The sequence below is a fragment of the Cyphomyrmex costatus genome, unplaced genomic scaffold (assembly GCF_001594065.2).
Source record: "Cyphomyrmex costatus isolate MS0001 unplaced genomic scaffold, Ccosl1.0 scaffold36, whole genome shotgun sequence".
Classification (NCBI taxonomy): domain Eukaryota; kingdom Metazoa; phylum Arthropoda; class Insecta; order Hymenoptera; family Formicidae; genus Cyphomyrmex; species Cyphomyrmex costatus.
This window is the reverse complement of record NW_017277774.1, coordinates 349,771-377,382: the sequence shown is the minus strand read 5'-3', so window position 1 is coordinate 377,382 and position 27,612 is coordinate 349,771. Positions and strand designations below refer to the sequence as shown.

The following is a 27,612-nucleotide window of genomic DNA, read 5'->3' as shown; positions in this document are numbered from 1 at the left end:
GTGTGTGTGTGTGTGTGTGTGTGTGTGTGTGTGTGTGTGTGTGTGTGTGTGTGTGTGTGTGTGTGTGTGTGTGTGCGCGCGCGCGCGTGTGTGTATGTAGGTGCGTGTGTATTTGTTTTTCATGTATCTATCATTTATAATTTATTCTATAAAATTTCTCCAAATTCCCAACAATACACCACCCTCTCGATAAAGCCACCAGCATCTCGGCCTGCATCTCGCCGATCGCGAATGACGGTCGATTATAACATTTAATAATATCGTGACGATTGTGATGTGATCTATACCGCTAATAATATATTACTCTGACAAATCGTATTTTACATCTCCATCTAACAACAACGAACGATACTTATGTAATCGCAACAGCCTCTTTTTCCATCGCTTAAAACATTTTCCTCTCGCGTGATAAATATTACCTCTCTCATATTTTCGCCTTCTTTTCAAAAGGGAGTATTGGGAAAAACATTTTTCTACACGGCATCGAAAAGGCTTCCACCTTCGTTTATCCAACGAAATCAATTTTCTCTCATAATGAGATTTACACGTAAAAATTCGTTGGTTATTATTATAATTGCATAAAATGAAGCAAACACAATCTTGTTTCTATGTTTCTTCTATTGTTTCTTCTATTGTTTCTTCTGTTGAAACAAATACTACGAGACATAAACAAAGTAATTTAACTTATTACGCTTATAAAAGTAAAAAATTAATAAAAAATTAGAAAATACGTAAAGTATGAAAAATAGATATGAAGAAAGATATAGGTAAATAAGTCTATATGACAAGATTATTAATCCGTCTTGCTAATGACACACTTACAAGCCAGTACTTTAAAAACAAACGCTTCAAAATGAGAGGTATATTTCTAAATAGGCGATTTGGCTTTGACATCATTTGTACACAATTCCGATGAAAAATGATGTCAAAATCATGTTAAAATAGCGAAAATGATTTCCTATAGACCATATTTTGGTTGCGTATTTGCGCTTTTTTTTTTTAGTATCTCATTAATTCCTTGAACGCGTTAAGTGAGTGAAAGCGTAGTGCATCTCCCATTGCCTTCGAATCGTTCTCGAGGTCTAGCTAATAAATCGCTATAAATCTATAGAGTCTATATCGTAGGTAAGCGCGTCTGACGCGCAGGAAACGAAATCACAGTAAGACGAAAATCCGCAAAGTTAACCCGCATTTTCCTTTTCCGTACTCCCTTGCATCTGCAGCCTCCTCTTCATTCAACGCGCGACTCGTATGCTATACAGTTAAAGTCGGCGTCGATGTTCGCTCTCAACGCGCTATCTCTCTTTGATATCCGTCGCTCCTAGAAAATCTACATTATATCTCCATCTTATCTAATCTCTTTTCCGATACTTCGAGCTTCTCCGCATCGCTTCTCCAGCACGATCTGTTGATTTAATCTCATTGCCTTCTCTCCCTCCAATCTCCGGAACTTTCCTAGTTCCACAGTCGCATCCGCGAAGAGATCAATCGATATCTCGTTTAATCGATTCTCTTCGTTCCCCTTTACCTCGCGGTAAACTGTGTGCCAGGATAACTTCCTCCGAATTATCGTCCGCGGCCCCTTCATTTCTTCTTGCCTCGGCCACCCTTCTGGAGCTTTGTAATTTTCAAGCGGCAGCTAGAACCGCCGGTGTAAACCACCTCCGTTCTGCCGCCCTCCTCGGCCGCGGTGACCAGAGCCTTGACGGATCTTACGTGGATATCCTTGGCGCTGATTTCCAGGGTGGTCCCAGGATAACGATCCCGCACACACTTGCCTATACTGGTGGCTTGCGTCTCGGTCAGCTCGACGCCGTCCAGGCATAGCCAAGTAAGACATTGCAAATGCGTGAGAATTGTCTGCACGAACACGTGTTCCATCTGCACACGCTTAGCGCTGTCGGTGACAATCAGGCCGTTCGCCCTGAGGAAGCTTAAGCTGCACAGCTTGAGCTGTTTGGCTATCTGTCGCATCGTACGGTCGCTGTCTTCCAGGGTGACTCGCCAGAAATTGATCCGGAGCGATTGCAGACTGCGGAAGTGCGCCGCCAAGCAGCAGAAGAACTGCTGCAAGATCTTGTCGTCGATGAAGAGCAATGAGCCACTGCTGCCGCCGATTGTTGATTTGTCCAGCGACAGATCAAGCTCACTCAGCGATGTGAAACCCGCTAGGAACGGCAGCAACAACGGCCCGCGCAATGCCAGACGATCGTTCACTGTCACCTGCAATCAGAAATAATTCCGTTTGCAGATCTTATCGGGCGCAATTTGTTTCGCTCGTTTATATACTCGTTTAGATTGAGGTAGAAAGAAAAAAACATACAGGATGTCAGTAGCCTAGCAAGTAATTTATCGTTACTGTGAGTTTTTCTGATCAATTTTGGGTTGGTTTTTCTTATAATTTTTAAGCAGAAATAAAAAAAAACAGGTTTTAAAAAAAAATATGTCAAAAAGCGGGTTTCTTACAGTACAAAATGATTTTTAATATATCAAAATAGAATTTATATTTCAAAATATACAATTATAACAAATATATATCACAAAAGAAGTTAATCATTCTGATAAAATATTATTTGTGTTAACGATAAGCACAACAGTGTAACATTCGCTTAACTTTAAAGATTCGAGTATATTATTATATTTATAGTTATATATTTAATATCGAATAATTATGAACAATAACGTATCGATGTTATTCAGTCATTGTACTACATTTTAATTTTTATAACTGTTTCTTCACAGATACCTTTTAAATGAATGCAAAAATTTAATTCTAAAATAATTCTAGTGTACAGCATCAAAATTACTAAATGCCCCAAAAAATATATATCCAAGTAAAATAAATTTCCAGGAATCAAAAAAAGCTGCTCTTTACTGAATTTTTAATAATTCAAAATTTCTAGTTTTTTTTTTTCGGTCATTTTCATCTTTATCTCTAAGAGTAAGACGCGATTAAAAGGAAAAAAACTAAATTCCTCAAGAGTACCTCTCTACTCAAGAGTATTTAATAACAAAATTTTATATATATCCTTTAATCTTGAATTTAATAGTCTCGAAATTTTAATATAATCTTTTAACTTATTTAAGAACTTCAGAAGATCAATTTCCAAGCTGAAAACATCTAAGTTAGTTACATGCCTTTAAAAAAAGCGAGTTAAATCATTATGTCACGTTGAAAAATGATTAAAATGAAAGTATTTAATTAAAAACTTAAGACGAGCAAAGTTGTATCCTCATTAATGAAAAACCGAATTGCAAATTGACAAAGATGGGGAACGCAGCTGCAAAGTTTGGTGATTTATTTTAGGGATATTCTGCACGGAGACGAAGGTAATGGAATTGGGGATCGGTTTAATGCGGAGACTACAAAGACGTATGTTGGTCCGGGCTGTCCTTTATTTATTGCTATCGTGGTGCGGACAGTAATTGCGCATGCAATCGAAAATATATGACTTATAGGTAAAGGAGGGAAGTGACACGAAATCTGGCGAATATTCCGAACGTGGAATTGGCATTTGCGACGTGAAATGAAATAGTTACCTTACGATAATCAATCTTTCTTTTAAGTATTAATGGATTTTTCCCAAAAAATAATAAAAATTATTCTCAAACGTTACATCTAACATTAAAACAGATTACTTTTACATTTTCATGAAACTCTATTCTATTTAAATTTACCAATATTATATTGATTAAATATTTAAAAACTTGTATTCAAAATGCAAGATCGATTTGTATACACATGTTCATTTTATGACAAGACTTTATTTTACGACATATTTGTTTTAAAATAAGAGTTTTATATAAACTCATTATTTTTTTTTATGTATTATTTTCAGCCGTTGCTTCAGAGATATTGGTGTGAAACATTTCTTTTATAAAGTAAGTTGTATTCCAAATTGTGAGATATTCAAATATCATGCATAGTTATTGTATAAAAAAAAAATCTGTTTTCTCTAGTGAGACAATAAAATAACGTAGGTACATTCATCGCACGTCGCATGTCGATTCGTGTAACTTACAGCGCTCATTCGTTAGCTTTAAATTTTTCTCATTAAAAAAAAAACCTGTCCGAATGCAATTTTTCCACAGAAAAATGAGTCTTTTCGCTTCTTCTGATAACGAGAATTGCATTGTGCATTCCGTGGGCATGAATTCTCTTATATGGGCTAAATGATAATTGATATCTCACTAGCCCTTTCGCCTTTCCACAAAATGTCTGAATGCGCAGGATTCTTGGGTTGGAATTTCTTGTCGGGAATCAGACTTTCAGTGAGACAATATTAGGAGATGTTACACGGGCGCGACACGTTCGCAATTTCCTGACCGGAATCGGAATTACCCGAGGAGGCACCATATTAGGTGAGGGGGAATGCGATACTCTGTGTGAGATAACCGATTTTCTTCTGGTCTGTTTCACCAGTTGTAACGGAGATCCATTTTTCAAGCGAGACGAATCATCTCCTCGAGAAAAGGGACTCACATCACGGACTGTGCCCTTCTGCTGTGGCTAGAACATGGGTGTGTCTAATGGTTCCAGCCCAGATCCTGGGAACACGATAGCTACACCGCCTTGTACATCCAGCAAGCTCGTCGGAGAGACAGTCAGTAGACAGCTACATCTGCGTCTACTGAAATCGCGATGCTGTATACGTATGTTATCTTCCCGTAATAGTGGGGCGCCCGGATATGCACGATGCATTCGAAGACATGTAACTGCATCAGCAAATGGTCAAAGCCTCGTAAGTTAGGTAAAATGGGATTGCGTATGTCATTGCAGCATTGTTACATTTTGAGATCACGTTCATTAAGCGAGTTGTAGGCAAGTTTTAAGCATCTCTCTGCTAATTATTTTATTCTTCATTTCATACTGTAATACTGTATAAAATACTGACTCAGAGCTGCTTATTATAGTCTTCCGATTATTTAATCGTTTAATGTACAAATTTATGATTGGATTATTTTCATGAACATTAAAGTTACGTAATAAACGAGATTTTAACATAAAAAGTTTATTTTTTTATTTAAACAAAAAATTAATGGAATAATTAATATTTCAGAATTTGTGTCAGAATATAAAGATGATAATAAAAAATTATGATCGACTTTCGTACTGTGTCTATGTTTGGATTTTTGTGAAACATTTGCGCGGATAAACTTTACTTAGTAGGTACAGTATCTCTTTACGGAATGGTATCTACTATCTAAGAAGATAGAGGGTATTCACTCACTTGAAATCCAGCTAGTCTGAGGAAGACGATCGCGGGACAGGCCGGAGGTGGTGCGGCTCGCAGGAGCTCAGCGCCGGCGTCGTCGCGACGTCCCAATCTCGCCAAAGGACCTTCATGCACTGCTAAATGCAAGCGTGCGTTGCATAAGCTTAGCTCACGTACGCTTGTGTATCTCAGCAGCTCAGAGAATACCGCCAGACTGTCGGATTCCTGTGAGAAACGATGATTGCAATTTACATTCTCCAGAACAATTACAAATATGATCATACATACAATGGCATTTTATACAAATTTTAAATATTTTCTAGATTAAAATATAATTAATATGGTCTATTTAATTTATGCACCACGGAAAGAACGATTATATTAAAATATTAAAAATTTTTCAACATGCAGATCTGAAAATAATTTTGTTTGAACCAAAATAATTATGTATGTCGACACTGGTTGTTAAAATGTTAAAATCTTTTGCAGTACTACTATTAACACTTAAGCGTCCTATATAATTTTGTTAGTGCGACAAAATTATTTTTAATTTCTATTTAAATAAATTTTTAGATGTTTTAATAAAATTGTTCTTTTCATGTATATATACAAATTACATTTTTCATAATTATACGAATTTTTTTATTACAAAATATCGAATTCTGTATGGTAAATTTTTTGAGTAATCTTTATTTATTTGCTGAATATCACGATTCACTCATTGTATTGCGATTATTTACTTTCTGAGAAGATATATATTATACAAAATAATATATATGAGTGTATATATATATTAGATAAAAATTAATTTATTATTAACAATATATTTGTCTTTAACAAGAGAAAATATCAAAAACCGAGAAAAATGTCTGATTGAAAACGAACAAACCACAATTAGAATTCTGATTTTTTTTTTTAACTTAGAATTTAATAGATTTAATAGATATTTTTCTCAGTGTAATAAAATGGTCTGTATTATTAATGTTCATTTCTATCAATATATAGTATAATTTTAATCTATAAATTCAACTAATTCTTCATCTTTTTCTAATTTTAAGAATTATGGAGAACAAGTTGATCGAACCGAGATTAAAGCAAGTTTAATTGAGATTAATCTACATTTATAAACGATATTAGTTAATTTAATTAATTATTACGTAAAATATAAATTCTTTCTTTTTTTAGATTATCGGTCTTTGATTAAAAATTCTCTTCCGGCTGCTAAATAAATGTTAAGCTCAATGCAGCCGTCAAGTCGACGTCTTAGTTCTAAGACACCCGCAGCTCTCAACCGCGCTTTGCATCCCAATATCCCACGCTGTTGCATTATGCTAAAAGCGCAAAGTGGGTAAACGCTTCCACTAAATCGCACGTAAACGATGCGGACTCGTGAAAATCTCACGCGAAAATCTCGCGCTGCATGTCAGGATCTCGCTAAGCGCGCGGTATCCGCGCTTCAGGGTTCGCCGGATCTCCGGCTAATCCCATCTCATTCGACACGGAGCATCGTGTGCCCTGTCTCGCTCTGCACCCGGACTACTATCTCGCTCGACCTAATCTGCCACGAGAATGTCGTTAAGTCGGATGGAGAGAGGCGTCTTAGCGCGATCGCGCCTCGTCGTCGCGACGATCTCGCTGACTACATGCTGGCAATATTACGTTATTCCGGTAATAAAACGATGAAGGAGAGAAGCTGTAGGACGTAGATTATACGAGCGCACCCGCAAATCGTCGAGGGAACACAACGGTAACACGGGGTTAACAAGTGCGACTGATCCGTCAAAGTCATCTCTCGCGCTCGTCATTTCTCGGGAAAGATTTTCCGCCGCGAGCTTTCCTCCTTAGTGTAATGCATCTTTTCAATTTAAGGCGTGCTAAACGTATTGTCGAATTTGATTTTCTCTCGATACCCTCTATAAGGAATTAAATAAAAGAATAGGGAAGTCGAAGGTACTTGTTCGATCTTGGAGGAAAATCGAGGACAGGGCTCGAATATTGTTTCATTATGCAGGAAATGTCGTCGCGCACACAAAAAGTGGCGAATGTATCCCATAGGATAGGAACGGCGCGAAGAAAGCAATTCTCCACGGAAAACTGTATAAGTGCAAGCTGCTTCTTCGCTTAGTTTACGCGCAGTACGTTAGACGTGTGTACATTAATAAATCAGCCTTGCTTTCGAACTTCATGAGAATCTCGAATGGCATAAAAATCAATCTTAGCAGGACGTTGATGGCAAATTTTTTCGAGACAGATATACGTACTGCTTTCTGATTATTCCATCAACCAGGATTGATAATACATAATGCCGTACAATGAGCCAGTGTTTATATTTATAGATGAATTTTTGTTTGGACAACCACACATACACACACAAAACTAAATTATTATTAATTATTAAGATACATATAAAAGATATTGTTGTGTGTGTGGAAACTAAAATTACTATTTATATACATTTTTAATTTAAAAAATTGTATACTTATATTTATATATTATTTTTTAATTTCATTTAAAAAAACTTAAAAGCGCGTTGGACAGTTAAATTAATATAAATACTATTTTCATATATCAAACTAAGGATTTCTAAATGAAGAATTTAAGGTGATATCGATAGAACATTGATGGCATTTTAACACGCTGATTTCATTTTTTTTTTTTTTGGAGTAGAGCGCAATTTAAGCCCAATCTAGATATCTGTTAATATAAAACAAGATCGATGTCACCGCTTTTCGATTTGATTCAAGTACAGTGCCGCGTGACGATTATTCCGTGTTCCGTTGGGCAAACAGAATCGAGGGTGGATTTCATTCTCGGAAGGATGTCCTCGACAGTCCATTTATCTAGCTTGACCCAACTGGCGTATCCTGAACGAGAATGGGGGAAAAAAAGATTCCGAAATAAACGGAATTCTCAAAATGTTTACTATGCTTTAGTTTAGAGATTATTGCATTATATTGCACGTAGTATGCAAATGCATGATATATACATTATATTTATTCATAATATTTCCTTTTGCATATAATAAGTAAATAATTAGAATTTCAAGTAGGTCCTTGTGAATGAATCAAATTACAACATAACAAGCCATAGAGAGCCAATGCTGGATGTGATTGCATGTATCCTTTATTATTATATAAAACAATTATAATTAAATACGTTTCGATCCTTATTTTGAATCCTCCTCAGTAATACATCGAGTAATAAATTATTGTTCATCTTAGAGTGAACTGTAGATAAAGTGCATTCGCATTTATATGCCAAATTGTCCATTAAATTGCCAGGTTTAATGGATGTTACAAGATGACATATCTTGCGATGTTAACACCATGATTTATATAATAATAAATGATATATGCAATCACATTCAGCATTGATTCTCTAAGACTTGCAATTTAATAATTAAATATTTTATTTTATATAAATATATTATTTACATAAATATAAGTATGTCTGTGATTGAAAAAGATAACTAAATTTTAAAAGTGTTAAATAAAAAATTTAATATGCGCGTAAACATATAAATTAAGTAAAGATTATTTTATTCTTTAAATGCTACTTTATATTTTAAAGATTCTAATATATTGTTTTTTTATATAGTATATAAAAAATGTAATCTTAGTTTCGAAGATTATTTATAGACTAAAAAACTGAAATATAATTTTCAAGATAATTTTATCTTACGATTAAGGTAAGATGTATATAATTCCATAAAATTCTGTCTGAAATGTTTGATTCAGAATTTAGGACACGCCATTGAAACTTCAGCTATCTTAAGAGCTAAGAAGTACATTGTATATATTTTCATAGTTTGTCTACCATAGTTTCGATCATGCGATATGCGTGAAACTCTGAATTTCTGCATGCAAGAGTATGTGTACTTCTTCCAAGACGGTATTATACTTTATAATGTATCCATGTTTCCTCGCTTAACAAAGTTTCTAAACTGGACAAGAGATTTATAGCAACAATCATCACTTTGGGTAATCTAACTGGGTCACTGATACTTGTTCTAAGTTAAAGTTCTAAGTTTCAGATAAATACATAGACAACACTATTAAAATGTTTAATTAGTTCAAAATAACTTTAAAATGATTTATTGAAATATACCATATATGCAACACTTTGTACTCAGTAAAAACACAATGCGAGTAACAAAATACTTTAAGATATTGACCAATTTCATTCAAATATAAAAAAAATAACCGATTATGATTGGTTGATTTACAATTAAAAAAATATTATATACTGTATTTCGCGGGACTAAAAATCTAAGAAAAATTATGTTTTCTAAAATATTCAAATGTCAGTTTTTCGGTATTCATAATTCGTTCTAACTTATGATCCAGATAGTAAACCGTCACTAAATTTGTTGTATTACTTCTATTCAGAATAATCTGAAATTTTTTCATAATTTGATCATTTTTAAATATTTCAGAAACGTTCCTTTAAGATGGTCTTGAATATAAAAACTGACTATGAATACCGATCTTTAAATGTACAATGCAGTATTTACAAACGTGTTAAATGAATGCCGAAATGCAGCGTCCTTCGAGATTTACCTCGTGCATGAGGATTTCGAAGTAACACGGGATTTATTGTTGCTAACTGTGTGATATTTACGAGCGGTGATATTTATTGCTTTCCGACAAGCGATCGTTGACGAGTGTAGCTTCCTGGGGAAGCGTTCTCCAGGCTCGGCTTGCGAGGGAGATCCCAGTCCGGTTTCATCAGCGAGCGGCATGAATAAAAATCGTACAGTGCTGAATCCGACACTGTCGTCGTCGAAATCAAACGCGCACGAGACACGTGTCTCGGATCTGTTTTTTAAGAACATTAGAAATGAAATCTGTCGACTCGGAAGTTGTATCCAATGGGCGATTCATTAGTGAAAGGTCCTATTCGTTATTTATAGATATTCATCTGATTGAGATTCATTCGATGTAATAAAATCGCACTTAAGAGGCATGGGATATTAATGTTAGAATTTATTAAAATATGATTTATAATAATGTTTGCAAGCTTGCACATGCATAAACTACTCTTGATCTTTAATTCCCCAACTCTGAACTTCAAACTGTTAGCTGCTATGTTTTAACTTTCAGCTATTATAGCCGCAAACTTTCAACTCTCGAATTTCAACTATGGAGTATAAATAGCATTTAATTATAGGAAATGTATAAAAGCTTGTGAAATTTAAAAATATGTTCTCAGCAGAATAAACGATTTATATGAACATTTATATATATTATTTTTTTATTATTATTAACTCATTTTATATACTTTATTCTTTGTGCTGAAATTCAAATATATTAATGGTGTCCAATGCATAACCTGAAAATGTCAAAATGAATAATGAAAAAATATACGTACGCGCGCGCGTCACAATGGATTTGTTGTCTCATTTAAACTAAAAAAATATATCTGGAAAAAAGGTATCACGAATAAAATAACTCGTTTTATACGAGAAATATTTTACGCAGATTTTTTTTATTATTATCAACAAGATTTTTTATTGTAACAGTCATTTGTTCGTGGCATATCTCTTGCCGCATTTTTATAATAAAAACATTTACTATTATGTCTTCGTATGAACTAATTGATTTTATTCACAATTGTTTGCGACATTGGTCTCTAAATCATTCAAAAATGCTCTCCAACAATATTTAGAACATGATAATTGAATTTTAAAGATGTTCTTAATTTTTAAGAAATAAAAATAGTTTTATTAATTTTTTTTCAATTAATTTATAATCTCGACGAAATAAATAAATTAAAAAAATTATATAAATAGATATTTATATAAATTATATAAAAGATTAACTTTTCGGTTTAAAGGTAAGACTTATTAAGAGAAAGAGGGAAAAAGGAGTATCAAAAATGTTCACTGCTCATCAATTATCTCGTAATTTTCCTTTTCGCCTGAAAACAACAAAGCAACGTCAAGTAACAAAAACATTTTTAGAAAAAAGTAAATTGTAATTCCTGTAGCAAGAATCAGTAAAGAAAAAACAGGAATTTAGCACGAAATGAGCGTGAAACTGTGGTGTTTTTTGCAGCGCCGCGATACGAAAAGTCTCTCACTGTTTTCTCCCTTGGAAGTTTTTTCGTTTCCCGAATGGGAAAACCTTATTCCACCTGGTAGGTGTGAAAAACCAAACTAACATGAAAAACCATCCTAGATAAACAATAAGTAGAACGTAATGACGGAAATAGAGCCTTTCTTTAGCTAAATTAAGCTTTTTTATATTGTAAGTCTTTCTTTAAGTGAAATTAAGCTTTTTTTTACTTCAGTTATACACAAAAATATTTTTTTTTAACGTACGAATTTAACTAATATATTAGAGAACGTATAATGTTTATTAATAAATCACACGAAGAAATATTCACTTCAATCAGCAAGGATTGATTTGTTAATTATCAATGATATACATACAACATTTTCAATGAGAATAAATACGCAAATCTGAATTGAAAGTTACGATTTTCACTTCTCAATTAAATGAATTATTAAATTTCACGTATAAAGCTGTATATTGAAAATGTTTAAGTAAAGTCATGTTTCATTTGATTCTCGCGCATTTTCCTAAAATACATAACAGTGAGCGAAGAATTAATGAAATATTACAAATATTTAATATTTTTAGAAAGAAAGGCAAGACATTTGATTCGATAAAATTAAAAATTTTTCATTTAATTAAAAGTTACTAACAAACGTTTCAATGTTTAATTTTCGTTATCAAAGACATTTAATATTCGTTATATTCGAAAAGCAATTGGAAATACATGAGAATTGATTCTGGTTAGCGATGAGAGCGTGTTTCACACACGTAATTCGCCACGCAAAACGGGATCCGTTTCTGCAAACCGAGAATTACATTCGTTAATTACAACCCGCCGCGCGTGTTATACTTGTTGGCTTGTTGATTATCAGCGACACGTGTCGACTTCGTAATTTATGTTATTCGCGTCGGCATTTTATGCGGCAGGCGTGTCTTCGGGTTCAGCGGGGGTGGCGAATAATACCGGAAAATTAGGACGGAAGGAAGTGGTGTTTAATAGTTTCCGACGTAAATTGATTCCCGCTAATTGCGGAACATGGCACGGGCGCCACATAACTCTCTCTTTTGCCCTTCTCTGGTTACAAATTATTTTACTCGTAGGATTCCACGACTCTCTTTTTCAATAAACCGTTGATGTATTATTTGTTAAATACCACAGGTCTTTCCGTTTGCCGTGTGATGAGTTTGTCACTGACGAAGAATCACAAATTCCTCATTCTAAAATTCCACAACTTTTCCATGATTTCCACAAAATTTAATAATTTTCCCGAACTTTCCTGAATAATATTTTGAAAATTTTTATCCTCTGATTTGGAAATCATTAAATATAATATTTCGTTGTGAGATCAATGTATCGCATGTTATATCAACATGTTGGACAGAGTATGTCAGATTATTTTATAAATGTAATATCCTTTCTAGCAAGCATTACATTTGCTATATAAAATAGCCATAGTGACCAATATGTTGATACAACACACGGTACACTGAAAAAATATTATATTTTAATAAATATGTGATTGCATATCAAATATTTGTTCGAATATTTCAAAGTAAATATTTACTAAATGTAAATATATATTTACATAATAATAAACCATTAATTTAAATATTATTTTTCTTTATTGAATAAATATTTATTTAGTGTAAATTTATTAGGATTACTTAGGATTATTACGTAAAGAAATATGTATATGTAGTAAGATTAATAAATTTTTGTCAGTATATATTAAACTTTTTTTAAGCCAAGAATCTTAATTTTTCAGATGACGTTACAAAATTTCTCGACATTTTCCTGATTTTCCTGACTGTTCTCAATTTCCTTGACAAATCCCTCATTTTCCTAATTTTTAGTTTCGTGACAATCCTCAGTATAGTGAAAATCTCGATTATTATTTGTTACATAACATTATTTAGTTAATTTTTTGCCGTTTCTTTATTCATTTATTCAATTGTTCTAATTTATTTAAATTATTTTCATCATCTCAACTGAGAGGAAAATTTTTTTATATTTGTCATTATAATTATACGTTATTGTAATTATAATTATTACTGTTATATATATATATATATATATAATGTTAATAATATATATAATGTTAGTAATAAGAATTTAACTAAAATGAACTAGAATTTCTTTCTAATGGAAATTTTCATTTAAATGCTGTATTTTTCTTTTACATAATGCTTATTAAAAATAAGAAGTTAATTAAAGAATAGGATTTTGTACTTTTGTTCTCCAAGTTCTCGCCTTCTGAATTACTTTAGTTTTCTACATTAAATTACAGCCAGACGTCGCGTCTCATTTCTCTCTGAGAAAAGCTTCAGCTACGAATTCATCGTGAAAGCTGTAAGTTACAGCGAGGAGGTCGGCTGCGCGTTTCCCATACCTTTCTACGTCAAGCTAAAATAATCAATTTCTTTGTTTAGAATTTCTATAGACTGGCGTCAGACACAAACGCCGCATGTCAAGTGCGTGTATGTGTGTATTACCACATGGAAGATAAAGCGTTGAGGAAGAGAGATTCGCGGGCGTTACGCGGGTGCAGCTGGTCCGTTAAATTTTATCAGGATACTCGTATTCATGGGTCGCTGACCCCGGCATTGTCCACGCTACTGCGACTTAACGTATGGCGACGAAGTATTAAATTTCGTACCGCATATGATATTTCGCAAACTCGGTCTTTTAATAGGTTTAGAAGGGGTTGGATAAATATGTGGACACAGTATTTTTTTTCGAACCTGTCAAACAAATTAATAATTTTAAGGAAAATGAACACTAATTTTGTTACAAAAATGCACATATATAACAATATACATAAAACATAATGAAATATTGTATATATATTATTGCACGCTACAGAATAAAATTATTATATATAATGTAACATCAAGAAAAAAATTGTAGAAAATTAAGAAACAACAAGATTATAATAGAGAAAAGTTTGATACTGACGTAGTTCTCTTAAAGAGACATCTTGAGAACTAATTATATTGCTTTATTAATACTGATAAAAACATCTACTTTTTTTTTTAGATAATTAAAGTGTGTAAAAACTCATAATTTATCTATATAGTTAAAGATAATTATGTATTTACCTATATAAAAAATTCTTAAACAAAAAGAAATGTCACGTTATATTTGTATCCTACAGTATAAAGTACGCATGTAAATAAAAACATTTTATATCAAAGTAAACAAATTTTTTTAACTTTTGTATAAATTTATTGTAGATATTTTATACAGACGCCTGTGAAAGAAAAAGCATGGAAATATGTGGCATTACTGCTTACTGTATAAGTCTTGGGGTGCATTTTGTCAGTTTATTTTGCTTATTGTACAAAAAAGTTAATTGCAAAATTGAAAACAGTATTATAAAAACTGTATTATCTGATAAAGGACACTTTCTAGTTTATATTTATGTCTTTAAAGTTTTAGTTATAGCTTTTATTTAAGAAATATTGTCTGTCTCCTCAAAAAGTCCAGCAATTTTACTCAGAATCAGGACGGTTCATAACTCTGCTCCCGACGGCTTCTTTGGGATGATAATCGCCAGCCAGGCTCGTTTGTGATGTGCAGAATAGCGATAGAAGTGGCATGGGGATGGTCACTGAAAGCCTCGGCGGGTTGCATTGTTTATAATCGCATCCCCCACCCATTATATTAAATCCATCCCTTTATGTGGTATCAACGAACGGTGGGAGAGATTTTCCGGTTGTGCAATTTATCTGCGTATTATGCGCTTGGGTCGCCTTGCTGCGCCACGCGTGTTCCATTCCCACCCTCTAGGATTATACACGTTTTAAGGGCGAACGAACACTTAAAACAGGACGTGAGCGGTTATAAGTATAGGATAGACATACTGGCGCGGTCAGTGATTCGAAACAAAGACTTTTAATCCCAAGATAACATCCGGTTTACAGATAACTATTCTTTATGGGGGTGTTTTCGCAGAAGATGGTATCTTCTCTAAATGCTGTGAGTAAACTTCGTTCGAGAAGACCATCGGGACAGTGCCGTGAAAGTACCTAAAGCTTTTGTAATGACAAAATAATCAAGTTGCAGACAAAGGTGAGTGAGTATTATTACGGAGAAGCTTTGGATATATTTTTTATGTAAACATTCAGATAAAAAAGCTAGGTATAAATGTTAAATATACAGATCTACTGTTGGATAAAATATCTATAGTAAATATTTACACTGATTGTAAAAGAACAGCACTTCAAAGATAAAATCTGCTTTTTCTCTCTGAGATCTTCAAAATATTTATATATCAGAATATGTACATGAAAAGGGTTTTGCTAAAATATCTAAAAATGTATATATAACTATAGATACAGATCTGAAAATAATTTCGTTAAATCATCAAAATAATTACGTAGAATGCTATCCATTGATGACAATGTTGCAAGAAGTTGTAATAACAAGTTTACGTGTTCTATATATTTATTTTAATAATAAATTTAAATTGTTAGAAACTCCAGCAAAATCGTTGTGGAGAGAACTGTTTATTAAGACGAAAAAGATACTTTTCTCTTTAATTTTTATACAATAAAAATAAAAGAGAGCTTCTTGTAAATATAACGACATGTAGAAAAATGTAATTAGGTTCAGGTATTCGGAAACGAGCGCACATAAGTTCAAGAGTTAAAATTCCAGCGCGCGATTTCTCAACGTCCGCAGGCGGATAAGGGCAGATATGTCAGCTGACTCGACATTCCCGTGAAAATTTTCGGCGATACGTCGTCCGGGAGTCCCGGCCGGGATCGTTCTGAAGGATATTCGGGACGCGGCAGATTCTGCAACGAAGAAAGTAGACAGAGGAAGAGAGAAAGAAAGGAGGAGAGACCGGGACTACTGGTGGAGAAGACCGCGTAATTTATTGCAAGCAATATTACCGACGACACGCCGAGGGAGCTAGAGAATAGCAAAAGCCCGTGTCTCTCGTCCTAGAAATGTATTTTATAGCAACCGAAGATGGGGATTCTCGTGCAACGGCAACCGTGCTTGCTACTCTCTTTCGGGTCGCCGTTGGATTTAAATAAGTCGCGCGATGCGAACGTCTTGGCCTTTAGTCACCGTTTACAGTCTCTCGATCGCGTCGCTCGTTACCGGATTTATGCGGTGCTTGCAAATGGAAATTTGTGTTACATGCTGGAGAAGTGATTTCGCTTTTTTCTCACAAAATTGATTAATATTCGCGCACACCATAATACATAATAAAATATTAAAATTTCGACATTTTCAATAATAACTGTATGTATGCATGGTTATTATTTATGCTAAAAAGTACTATCAAAATTTGATATTCTGATATAATGGAAAAATTAAGAAAAATTATAACTGCGTTTCGTAATATAAATAACATACTCATTTTGTGGAATATAAGCGCTATGTATATAAATGAGGTTTTCTTTTGTTAATTAAAAAAGTTAATTTAATTTCTGTCCTTAATTATTATATTAATTTTTATAATATAATATATACAGTATCATGAAACTAATTGTTCAAACATTACGTTTGAACAATTAGTTTCCCATTATATCAATTTCTTCAAATTTTTGAGTGTTAAAAATAGTGGTTTTACTTACTCAATAGGATATTGATAATTCATATTTAGATTTAGATAGCTAATTATGGAATTACCAGCGTTGTAATGCATGAACAGAATCACAATTAACATTCAGAAAATAGTTTAAAGAAATTATCGATATAATGGCGCACTGTGTGTGTGGACAATTATTTTTATGATTGTATGTACAGACGAGTCCGGTTTACGAATATTTTTGGCAACATATGCAATTCAAGGTTAACGGTTTATCGAATGATGATCATCGGGTGGATCGACATTAAATTTAAATAAGTCGGCCAACTCTGCCGAAATGGTTCCGGATAATGGGAAAATGATAGTATGCTTTTAATTCAACGATGTAGTATTTACTGCCGTACATTATGGCCTTTTTATTTCGTATTTTTACGATACGAATCACTTAAGGGCGCTCAACCATCAGATTCACGTAATCTTACTCGATTTCATTTCAAAATATAAACAGCGACGATCAGTAAATAATTGTTGAGAAGTATTGTAAAAGATACAATAATGATTTGTCGTTAGTACGCCAAACGGTCAAATTTTCTTAATGTTCCTCTTACAAATTACTTATTATATATTATAATGTTGCACTACATAAAATGTTTTTTAATAATTTGTTTGATCATCAGTTTAGACTAATTCAGTCAACCATACATTATAAAAATTATTATAATTTGCACAAGTTCGATATACTTTTTCATTACAAAATCATAAAATTCGTATTTTTTTTTTAGAATCATGCTTTTATATAAGAGACAAAATTTGTTTATGCACTCATGATCTGATTCGCCCTATTATCCAATTTATTTCAGTCTATCTTATGTTAGTAACGATATAAAATCTACTACTAAGGAGTTTCAAAATTCACAAACAATGAACTCATAACTAGGGCAGGTGAGAGTAAATAACTGCAGCGGTAATTAGTGCGCTATAATTAAAAAAATGTAAAGTATATTTACAATTTCATTACATATGTGATACAATATTTGCCCGAATATTGCGTCACATATGTAGTAAAATTGTAAATATATTTTACATTTTATAATTATAGCGTACTAATTACCTCACAGTTATTTACTCTCACTTGTTCTTATAATTATATATATGTATAAGTTTATGTGTATTTTGAGTTTGAATTTTTCATGCATCGAATATTGCGTCACATGTGTAGTGAAATTGTAAATATAGCTTATATTTTATAATTATCACGCACCGATTACCATGCAGTTGTTTACTCTCACTTGCTTTCAGGTATAAATTTATTATTGCTATGCTAGTAATTTTACCGATTTTGCAAGCATGTCAGAGATACTGAGAGACACTGGTTTATCTCACAGCCATAATCATGTACGGTAAATTGAATGGAGTCGAAGTGCCGTACGAGAGTCGCAGAGAAAATCGGAAATCGATGATACTTATACCGCGTTGCAGTAATACCAGTCCGATGCGTAATCTATAGGGAGGACTTTTCATAACGAAAACCCACTGCCACTAATGCCGCATTTTCAACGATTCGATCCTTGCTGCACTCTGAATATTGTGGCGATAAAAGAAAGCGTCTTTTTCCGCTTTCTATAACGTTTTCATTGAGGAAACGTTTTCTGAAAATCGATCTCCGTGATAAAATATCGCAGCAACTCTGAAATTTTTAGATGTGTCTGTAAAATTATTTCCTTCCGCGTTTTTGCCTCTTTCAATATATCATCAAAATTGGACTAAAAGATATTTTATAAATGTTCTTTCAAAATCAATTTCTCACGTAAATATCTTTCAACTTGTAGTTTGCGAGGACTGTATCCAGCATCGATTTCGAAGTTGACTTATATCACTCCGTATCCGCCCGCGTGTCAAGTAAATAAGAAAATATGATAGATACATGGTTTACACGGGGGCGAGGACGTTTTTAGAAATGGATACACTGTTCGTCGTTTTGAATCGCTAAATCCTATTTGCCGATTCGACACTCCATTCATCGTCGCGTTTTACCATCTCGCCCGAATGTCATTCGTCGAATGTTTTCGCATCCGTTTCCATTTCGAGTCGCATCCGCTTTTACCTTAGCTAAGAATTTATATTTTTTATCAGTAAGGCACACTTTTTTAAATTTAGCTTCCAATAACCCTACTTTTATTCGCTTCAGTATTTAATTACGCGATAATTAACTCATTAATTAATGTACGTGCCATATAAAATAGTGTCGTTCCGAGAGAAATTTTATTGAAAAGGTAGATTTTGAGGAAAGAGAGAAAAAATAATAGCCGGGAGCACAAAAAATCAAACGTATATTGAATAAAATAAACTATTTGCTGACAATAAAGGATAATTATTGGCAGTAATTAAACATTAAAACAACTGAAACTCGCTTTATCCTCGCGTACATTTGATAATAAAATTTAAATTTATTTTCTCGGAGCTTTCAATATGAATACGAATAAACCTTATTATCGCTGTTATTATAACAATTATACTCTATATTTAAATGTACGTTCTCGCTTAGATTTATACAAAATTTATATATTTTAGTTTAGTATTTTCTATATTTATCTGAATAGAAATTATATAATAATAACAACTTTGCCTTTTCAATAAAATTTCTTACCTTTTGCGCATTTGTACGTATTTCTTCTTTCCTTTCTTTTTTTTTCTTTTCATTTAAATCTCGTGTGCTTTATAAATTATTATTATTAATAAACAATATTAAATAAATAGGAATAAATCCCTACTTATATAATATTATGTATTATTATTAAATTAAATTTGTAGAATAGAAAAAGAACTGTCTCAAAAGCACGAAAGTTTCTTTATTGTTTTTTTTGTTGATTTGATTATCAATCACATTTTCTACTCAAAATTTCACGATCCTTGGATAGTATCTAATAAAAAGAAAGTAAACCGAGCGCATCTTCAAATAAGTTTGAGGGAAAAGAGTGAAATCCTATTTGACGAGAGGTAGAAAAAAATGTAAGATACGAGATAAGCTGAGACGGAGGCTAGAAATCAGAGGGTGAAAACTAGATAAAGGCAAATCGATTCTGGTTTACGATAATCACGCGTCAGCTGCTCTCCTCTTCTGTTTTTACACCATTCGCAATTTTCACGCGCATAAAAAACAAAAACGCTCGTCCGTAACAGAATGTACGCGCGCATGATCGATCGCAACCAAAACTCAGCGGACGAGTCTTGCATTTGCGAGAAGCAACGAACGCATGGACGTTGCTTTTCTTCTCTTCCTGCTATTCCATAGAATTTATCGCCTCGTTTCCTCTCTGTTTTCTCTTTTAATATTTTTCTTCTCTTTCATTGATAATTTCGCATTACGCTATTAAATGGTAAATTGTATGAATTATTATGAAGCTCCAGTAACGTCGAGCTTCTTGTTAAGCTTTCGGGAGCATTGTAAATCTTAGCAATTCGAAAGAATTGGAGAGACCTGCGCGTTTAAAGTTTGAAGAAGTCTAAAAGCATCTTGTAAGAGATACAATGAGAAAAATGTGTTTACGTATTGAAGAACGTAAAAGATACAGGGCTCTTTTGTAGAAAGCACATTTCAGTGACTCGTTATGTTATTGTAAGAATTCACGATGTGGATCGTACACATATTAATCCCACATTTAATGATATTTATTTTACTGGTTTAGACTTCGTCTTCTATATATGTAATTTGATTTAAATTAATTTTATTTAATTTTTATTGCTTATATATATATATACGAATAAATTAATACACAAATAGTGAAAGCGTTTATACGTTGTTGAATCGCCTTTTGTATGAAATAAAAAATAATCTATATATACAAAAGTCCTGATATTTTTGCCATAGCTATTAATTCCATATCTTCTTTTCATCACAATGTAATTTTAAGTTTGCTTCGTCTGGTTTTTCCAAGTTTTAGATTAAACGTAACGGTCAGTCGCAGAGAAGAAGGAAAAAGATATGATAAAAAGTGCGCGACACGTTTTCTTGTTAAAGTTTCCGCTCCATCTGGCAAGAAACGGGGACAGAAATCGGTACGAACAAAGTAGCAAACTAATGAAGTGCTATGAACAATACGAGCAATATGTTTACGACAGAAAATGAAATGGCGCACTTGAATAACGTCTAGTCCTGAAGGCGATGATCCGCGGAGTAAGAACCGGCGCGGCGTAATTACGAGACGAAGTACAAGGTGCCAGCGCTTATTAAAATTTGGCGTTATCTCGCGCTGCGCAGAAAATAAGTTGCGTGTAATAATTAGGTCGCGAGCGTGAGCTGCAACGAGTAATGCGACCGATATATTATAACAGGAAGTTGTGCACGTAATGCTGCATTTGAACAACTGTACATTGCAGCTTTAATCACTCGACATCGTAACTCTTCGCTAAAAGTAGAGATTTTTATTTTCAATATAAATAATAAATATTCCGACAATTAAATCTCTAATTAATATTTTAATAAAGTTTATTTAAATTTTCGTAAATAATTTTGATATTTAATTTAAACACGACTAGTTCACAGAATTTTTTTTATTTTTACCAACATAGAGTTAAACAAATATCAATAATTAAAAAATTTACTTAAAAAAAATTAGTTTCGTTAAAAAAAATAATACAAAAAATTTATCAAAATACAATGGAATACCTATATAAATGCGAAGTACTCATCTCAAAGAGATGCAAAGCTATATGATTAACTATCAATTTTGCGAAAATCGTGTGTCAACAGAGAACTAGATTATTTTCGATGATCGTGACCCGTTATCGAATCCGCATAAAAATAAAAAAATCACAGGTATCGACAGAATAATAAGCTATCACGAAAAGGAAAGCTCGAAAGAATCCCACGGGAAAATTGCGTTCTACGCTTGGATTTGAATAATCTTCTCGCATAGTAGGCGGGGTGTTCATATCTCGCGTCTTCTCTCGAAGGAAATCTTCAGAATAAATCTTGCATATATACTGCCAATATGAGTGAGTTAATTCTTTTCTCGCCATTACGAAAAAAATGTAGTTATTCTTCGTATTATTTCATATTTAATATTACGATAAAGAGAATCGTAAAAACACAGGAATTTGTTTCATAAGAAGAAATATTTCTGGAATAAAAATATCAGATCGATAAATAAGATACACGAAACATATTATAAAATTTATTTAAATGATATACGGAAAGAATGTCACATCGGGATTCACGAAAAGTAGGTGAAGCTTACAAACTGTACATTTGTCTGAAGCCACACAGACATAGGGTGCTGTAGAAACGGATGCGCAAATACCTTTTCAAGTTCCGCAGTGAAAAACACGCTTTTAAAGATCCGCCCTCGCGAACAGACCGCGGAGTGGCGTCACCGTTAATAAACGAGCAAAGACAATGGGGTCCAGGTCGCGTAAGAGCAAAATAAATTGAAGGTATCTCCAGTGCCGCCCCGCTTCCGCCTGGCGGGTCGAGTTTCCTGGGCTGACTGTTCCGTAATTAGTGAGCGTCTAAACAATACTTGAGCCATCCCGGAGGCCACCCTTCGCGCGCGCGCCCACCGCCGCCACCCTTATTCCACGCTTCTCTTAGCGCGAGCCGGAATCGCCGATAATTAATTATCCACTTGCAGAATGTGCGACTGTTGGGATTATTCGCGGCTGCGTCCCTCTTCTTTCATCCTTCTTCGTTCCTCCATTCGTTCAATCCTAATTTCAAGTCGTTTATAAGCAAGATCGTCTTCGTCTCACTTGTATCTTGACGAGATAATGGCTCGTCGCCAAGCAATTCCAGTGGAAACGCGACGAAACGGCCAAATAAGAGGAGTGACTAAAAAGGCTATCGTATGTAACGTGGGGGTGCAAAATATGGCTCGTAATCAAATTCATTCTACGGTTTTATTATCACCAGAAATGAGAGAAAAAGAATCACGATAATAAGTTGTTTAATAAAAATTAATTATCCCTTCTAAAATAAAAATTACAATCCAGAGAAGTTCTATGTCTTTGATGTTGTATAAAATTTTAAGAAAATTTCCACAGTTCTGTACAGCATTATGTTAATAAGATATGCCCTTAATACAAAGCGCTTTTTTATTTAAAAAAATGATTAATATTTCATATTTAATATCATGATAAAGAGGATCGTAACGGGAATTTGTTTCATAAACCGTTGCACGCGTTTGTTATACACAGCGAAATATACCTTAAGTTAAAATTGAAAACGGGCTCTCCGGTGTTTCCAGCATCCTTAGCCGCTCTATAAGGTATGGAGTGTACACTTCAAAATTTCGCCATTATGAATGTGATTAAATGTCGAGCGATTAAACGCACCAAGTTGTTGCGCCGCACGAGGGACGGAAGCAACCGCGCTCGTTAGCATGTACTTTGAAAGTCTTTAATTGCGACCAGGAGCTCGCCGGGCTTATAAACAATATTTGCCTGGTAAATAAATAGCGATAAATATGGGTTGTGTCTTGCGAAGTCCTGCGCGATAAATGTTGTTACCAAAGTTCCTCAAGTTTTTAATCCGTTACGCGGAGGAAATATGTATTCTCTTGAATTATGTAGACACGCAGCAAATTCTCTTATTGGATAATTGTATGAAAGAGAACTATGTATTATATTATATTATACTTTTATCGATTTTGTTTTTTTTAAATATGATTTTGATTTGCAAAAGAAAGAAAAAATTTTACTTGAAAGATGATTCTTGTGTTTATTTTATTATAACTTTTTTTAAAAATATAAATAAATTAATTATAAACTATTAAATTAATATTTATTGATTATTAATAATGTGCAACTCTAAGAGGCAGCTTGCGTAAGCTACAATCAGAATTTTTCACGCGTGCGATGGACATCTAAGCGTATAACTCACAAAGTTCTTCGGGGTTTCATGGTCATGACATACTACGTTACTTTGATCTCCAACGACAGTGAGATTTAAGAAAGTTAGCTTACTACGTTAAAAGCTAACTTTCTTAGCTACAAAAATGTTTTACCCGGGCAATTTCCGGGTTCGAAAGAGCAGACAGATCAGACGGAAAACCACCGAGTTCCCGTCGATTCTCTTTTGCTACGAGATACGAGGTTACTATTGGCGAACCAAAGGCCACCTTCATTGATTTCTTTCGTCGATTTCTCGAAGCGTTCGATAACTTCTTTGAAAGCTCGAGGGTACACTCCAAGAGTGCAGCCTTGCAGATTCCAAACGCATTCCGCGAACCGACCTCTCCTAGTAATTTCTGAAGTGTGTTCTCTCTCTCTCTCTCTCTTCCTTTCTTTCACTCTTTCTCTATCTATATGTTTCATTCTATTTATCTATCTATCTATCTATCTATCTATCTATCTATCTCTCTTTCTTCCGCTTCTCTTTTCATTTACCCGGCTCTTCCCGGCGTCTCAAAGCTTAACGAAATGGAAACAATATTGACTCGTGAATCTAACTAGAGAAGTTCGTATCGAAACGATATTGCAGTTTCCCAATGAGAACGATTCCTCCTACATCCCTTTATAGATTCCGCGAGATACTTGGATACAACTACAATGGAAAGCAATTCGTCTTTTACGAAGTTGGGACATAAAGGTGCTTTGATCAAAAACATCTTTAGAAGACTATGATAAATTAAACAAATTATATATTCTGTAAATATTATTTATAAATTATAAGATAAATTCAAATGGACCGTTTAATCAAAATATAAGTGAAGTGTGTGATTGCTAAAATATTTTAAAAGATCTGTTCTTAAAATAATTATAATTTATATTATCAACGAACACACACAGACATTTCTATGATATTTTTTTGTATATTATATTATAATTAACGACATCCAAAAATCCTAATATAGATAATACGTGGAGAAAAATAGTTTAATTTTTATTCTACAAGACTGGTATTCTGCCTATTTTTGCCAAACTTATGACAAACTTGTCTGAAAGAAAAATATCGGAGGTGTGTAAGGTAATGTAAAAGGTATCTTACAATATGACTATATGGACCTAATTTTATAAAATTTGCTATTAAAAAAAAAGCGCATATTATTTTATATTTTTCTTCGTGAAATAATTCGCGTTAAACAATTGTTTTGTTAGGTTTATTGAAATCAAAGGATGATAGTTTAAAGATTGTTTCCCATGATGTGAAATTTACGTGAATTTGCGTTAGAATTTGCGTATCGAGCGAGTCACGGTTGCGGACGTGACGGAACAGTTGAGCATCACGTTGCTACGACATCGTTCCACGTTCATGTTAATCTACGTTATTTAATCGTCGTTCCCCGCTTGGTCCCGGTAAATATTAATTATTATCGTTGCTACGAAGGCGAGAGCACGAGCGTATGCCGCTCGTAAGGGACGTTTATCGAATGCGAAGATTGCGACGCTGGATGTATTCGTTGGGTCAGAATATCGCGCGATCTCTCCGTTTCCGGATGATTATCGGTTAACGATTCGAGAATATCGCCACTTATGTTATCGCTAGTTGAACGAAGGGCACTCGATACGGGCAGAATGATATCAACATACGCCATATAGATAATTTAAATGCAATTTTGCATCGCGCGGCGAATGGTTGATACATACAGAGAGCAAATACTGCAATTAATATTAATTATGGTCGCACTGACACTAATCTTGATCGATAATTCATCGTTGGTATCAAATGAAATGATGTGTGTAGAGCGACATAGAATTATTTAAAAATAATTATTCTACTAAGAAAAAATTTACAAAATTTTAATACATATTTCTTTCAGTAGTGCCAACTAAACATTTATTTAATAAAAAAAAAAACGATGACTAAGTCAAATTAATAATTCTTGTATCGAGTGAATATACGTTTACATTTAGTATATACAAAACATTTATCGTTAGTTCAAATAAATATTTAATAAAACTTTTTTCGTATTGGACGATTTTTCATATATCTAAAAATTTTATATGTGTTTTTTTAGATCTTAGGTTTATATATTTTTTATAGTTAAATTTTGCATTTTTCTTTGAATATTTTTTACCTCACCATGCCATACTGTCGATCTTTTCAGGATAGATGCTCAATTAGCAACTTCTTGTATATATAACCAACCTACGTATACGATTCTGAGAACGAAAGTCTTCAGTAGCATGAACGGGAATTTTTCCGACATTGTTATCAAGACTATTAGTTGGATGTTCGGTTCTTTCTCCGTTCTCGCTCGTGCTATTGTGAGTTTCCGCGGTTGCGGAGGTGTAGCGGAACATTACCGTTTCGCACTTTTCCGTATTGCACGCCCGCACGGAAGAGCAAATAATTTCCGCTTCTTCTAATTTATTTTCTCGCCTTTGCAGGCTCTGCTCTCCCTCGCACGTGAAAATACGAAAATAGATGACGTTAGACGACGGAATTAGGCATCTCGCCTACTCTCTTTCTACGTTATGTTCATTTGCGGGATATAATAACGAATTTTACGTGGAAATTATTCTCGGTAAAGTGCAGGAAGTTTAATTGTTAACGAATGAATTCCTACTTACTACAAAAACAATACTGAAAGAATTTATCTAATTTTAAATTGCTATTCTTTGATTTAAATATGTCGACGTAGTTAATTGCTAAAGACACATCGTAATAAATCTTAAACATATTGTATGTTATCTTCTTGCTATTAGTGTTGTCGATAGTAAAAAAGTTAACTGAAACGTACGTTATCATATTTTTAATATATTTTTTATTCGGATAAAAAACGCTCTTTATAATTAGTCGCACAAGACATACAGCGCTAATTCCTATTAGCCCATTCATTTCTTGACATATATTTAGAATTTCTTTTCCTGCGAATTTGCTCATAATTGTTAATATTTACTATTTGAAGATTCCAAAAGTAAAAGTTTAATCAACGAAAAATTTAACCTCTTACTGGTTTATAAGAGTTCGACAAATTAATTTTATTATTTTTTGTTTACGTATTTTCTTTCACTATGTTCGTGGCAAATTAAAGCGTAACTAACAAGCCACATAAATAATAACAAGACGTTGCAATTACCTCTATCCGGAAAGTCCAACCCTCCAGACTGAGCAGTTTAAGGGTCGTGTTTCTTGCCAGAGCGTGACATAACAGCCTTGAAGGATGATCGTCTAGAGCCAGTCGGGGACTAGATAAGTCTAGTAGTTGTAAACAAGGCGCTTCTGTCAAAGCCAACACCAGGGGCATCACATCGGCTGGTCTCGACGCTCCAGCAGCCCTCAAAGCGTCCAAATTGCGGGCCTTCCTTACGGTCTCGCCTAAACAGCCGGCATCCAAACCGCCCAGAAGACATTTGGACACGTTCAGAGACCTCAGTTTGCAGTTAGGTTCCCTGAAGCACAAAGCACAATGCTGTCGATCAGTTGGATTGTATCGTGGACGAGAAAATGAGAAAAACTTTCTTCTCAATCTTTTCCAGCATAGTGTATATCGACGAAAGTTTCGACGCATATAGAAAAACAAACTAAAACTTTAATAATTTAAAGTTTAAAACTTTATAATAAATATTTATGATATATAAATTATAAATAATGTCGACTGTCTATATGTGTTTTTTTTTTCAAAATTCTCGTTGCTCTCTTATTCTTACGTAATAAAATTTTAAAACGAGATAAAATATAAGAATTTTTTAAAACCAGAAAAAATTTTAAACAATTTCAATACGTTTACTCTACTTTTGTACAATTTTTGTTATAATAGTTTATTTAATTTTGTTGTTGCTTCCGTGAAGATTTACTTATAATATTTTATACTAAACAATTTGAGTTTGACTTCGTAAGAGAAATAAGGA

General features: G+C 33.5%; 1 protein-coding gene across 1 annotated transcript in view; it reads right to left on the bottom strand.

Moving 5' to 3' along the window:
• Nucleotides 1-1,068: 1,068 nt before the first annotated feature.
• Nucleotides 1,069-27,612, bottom strand: part of LOC108776365 (uncharacterized) — a 141,264-nt gene continuing 114,720 nt past the window's right edge. The window contains exons 9-11 of the mRNA XM_018542964.1: nt 26,841-27,153; nt 5,232-5,441; nt 1,069-2,223 (exon numbers count right to left, since the gene is read on the bottom strand). Of these exons, the coding sequence (XP_018398466.1) occupies nt 1,585-2,223; nt 5,232-5,441; nt 26,841-27,153 (1,162 nt within the window). The 3' untranslated portion in view covers nt 1,069-1,584. The remainder of the gene's footprint in view (nt 2,224-5,231; nt 5,442-26,840; nt 27,154-27,612) is intronic.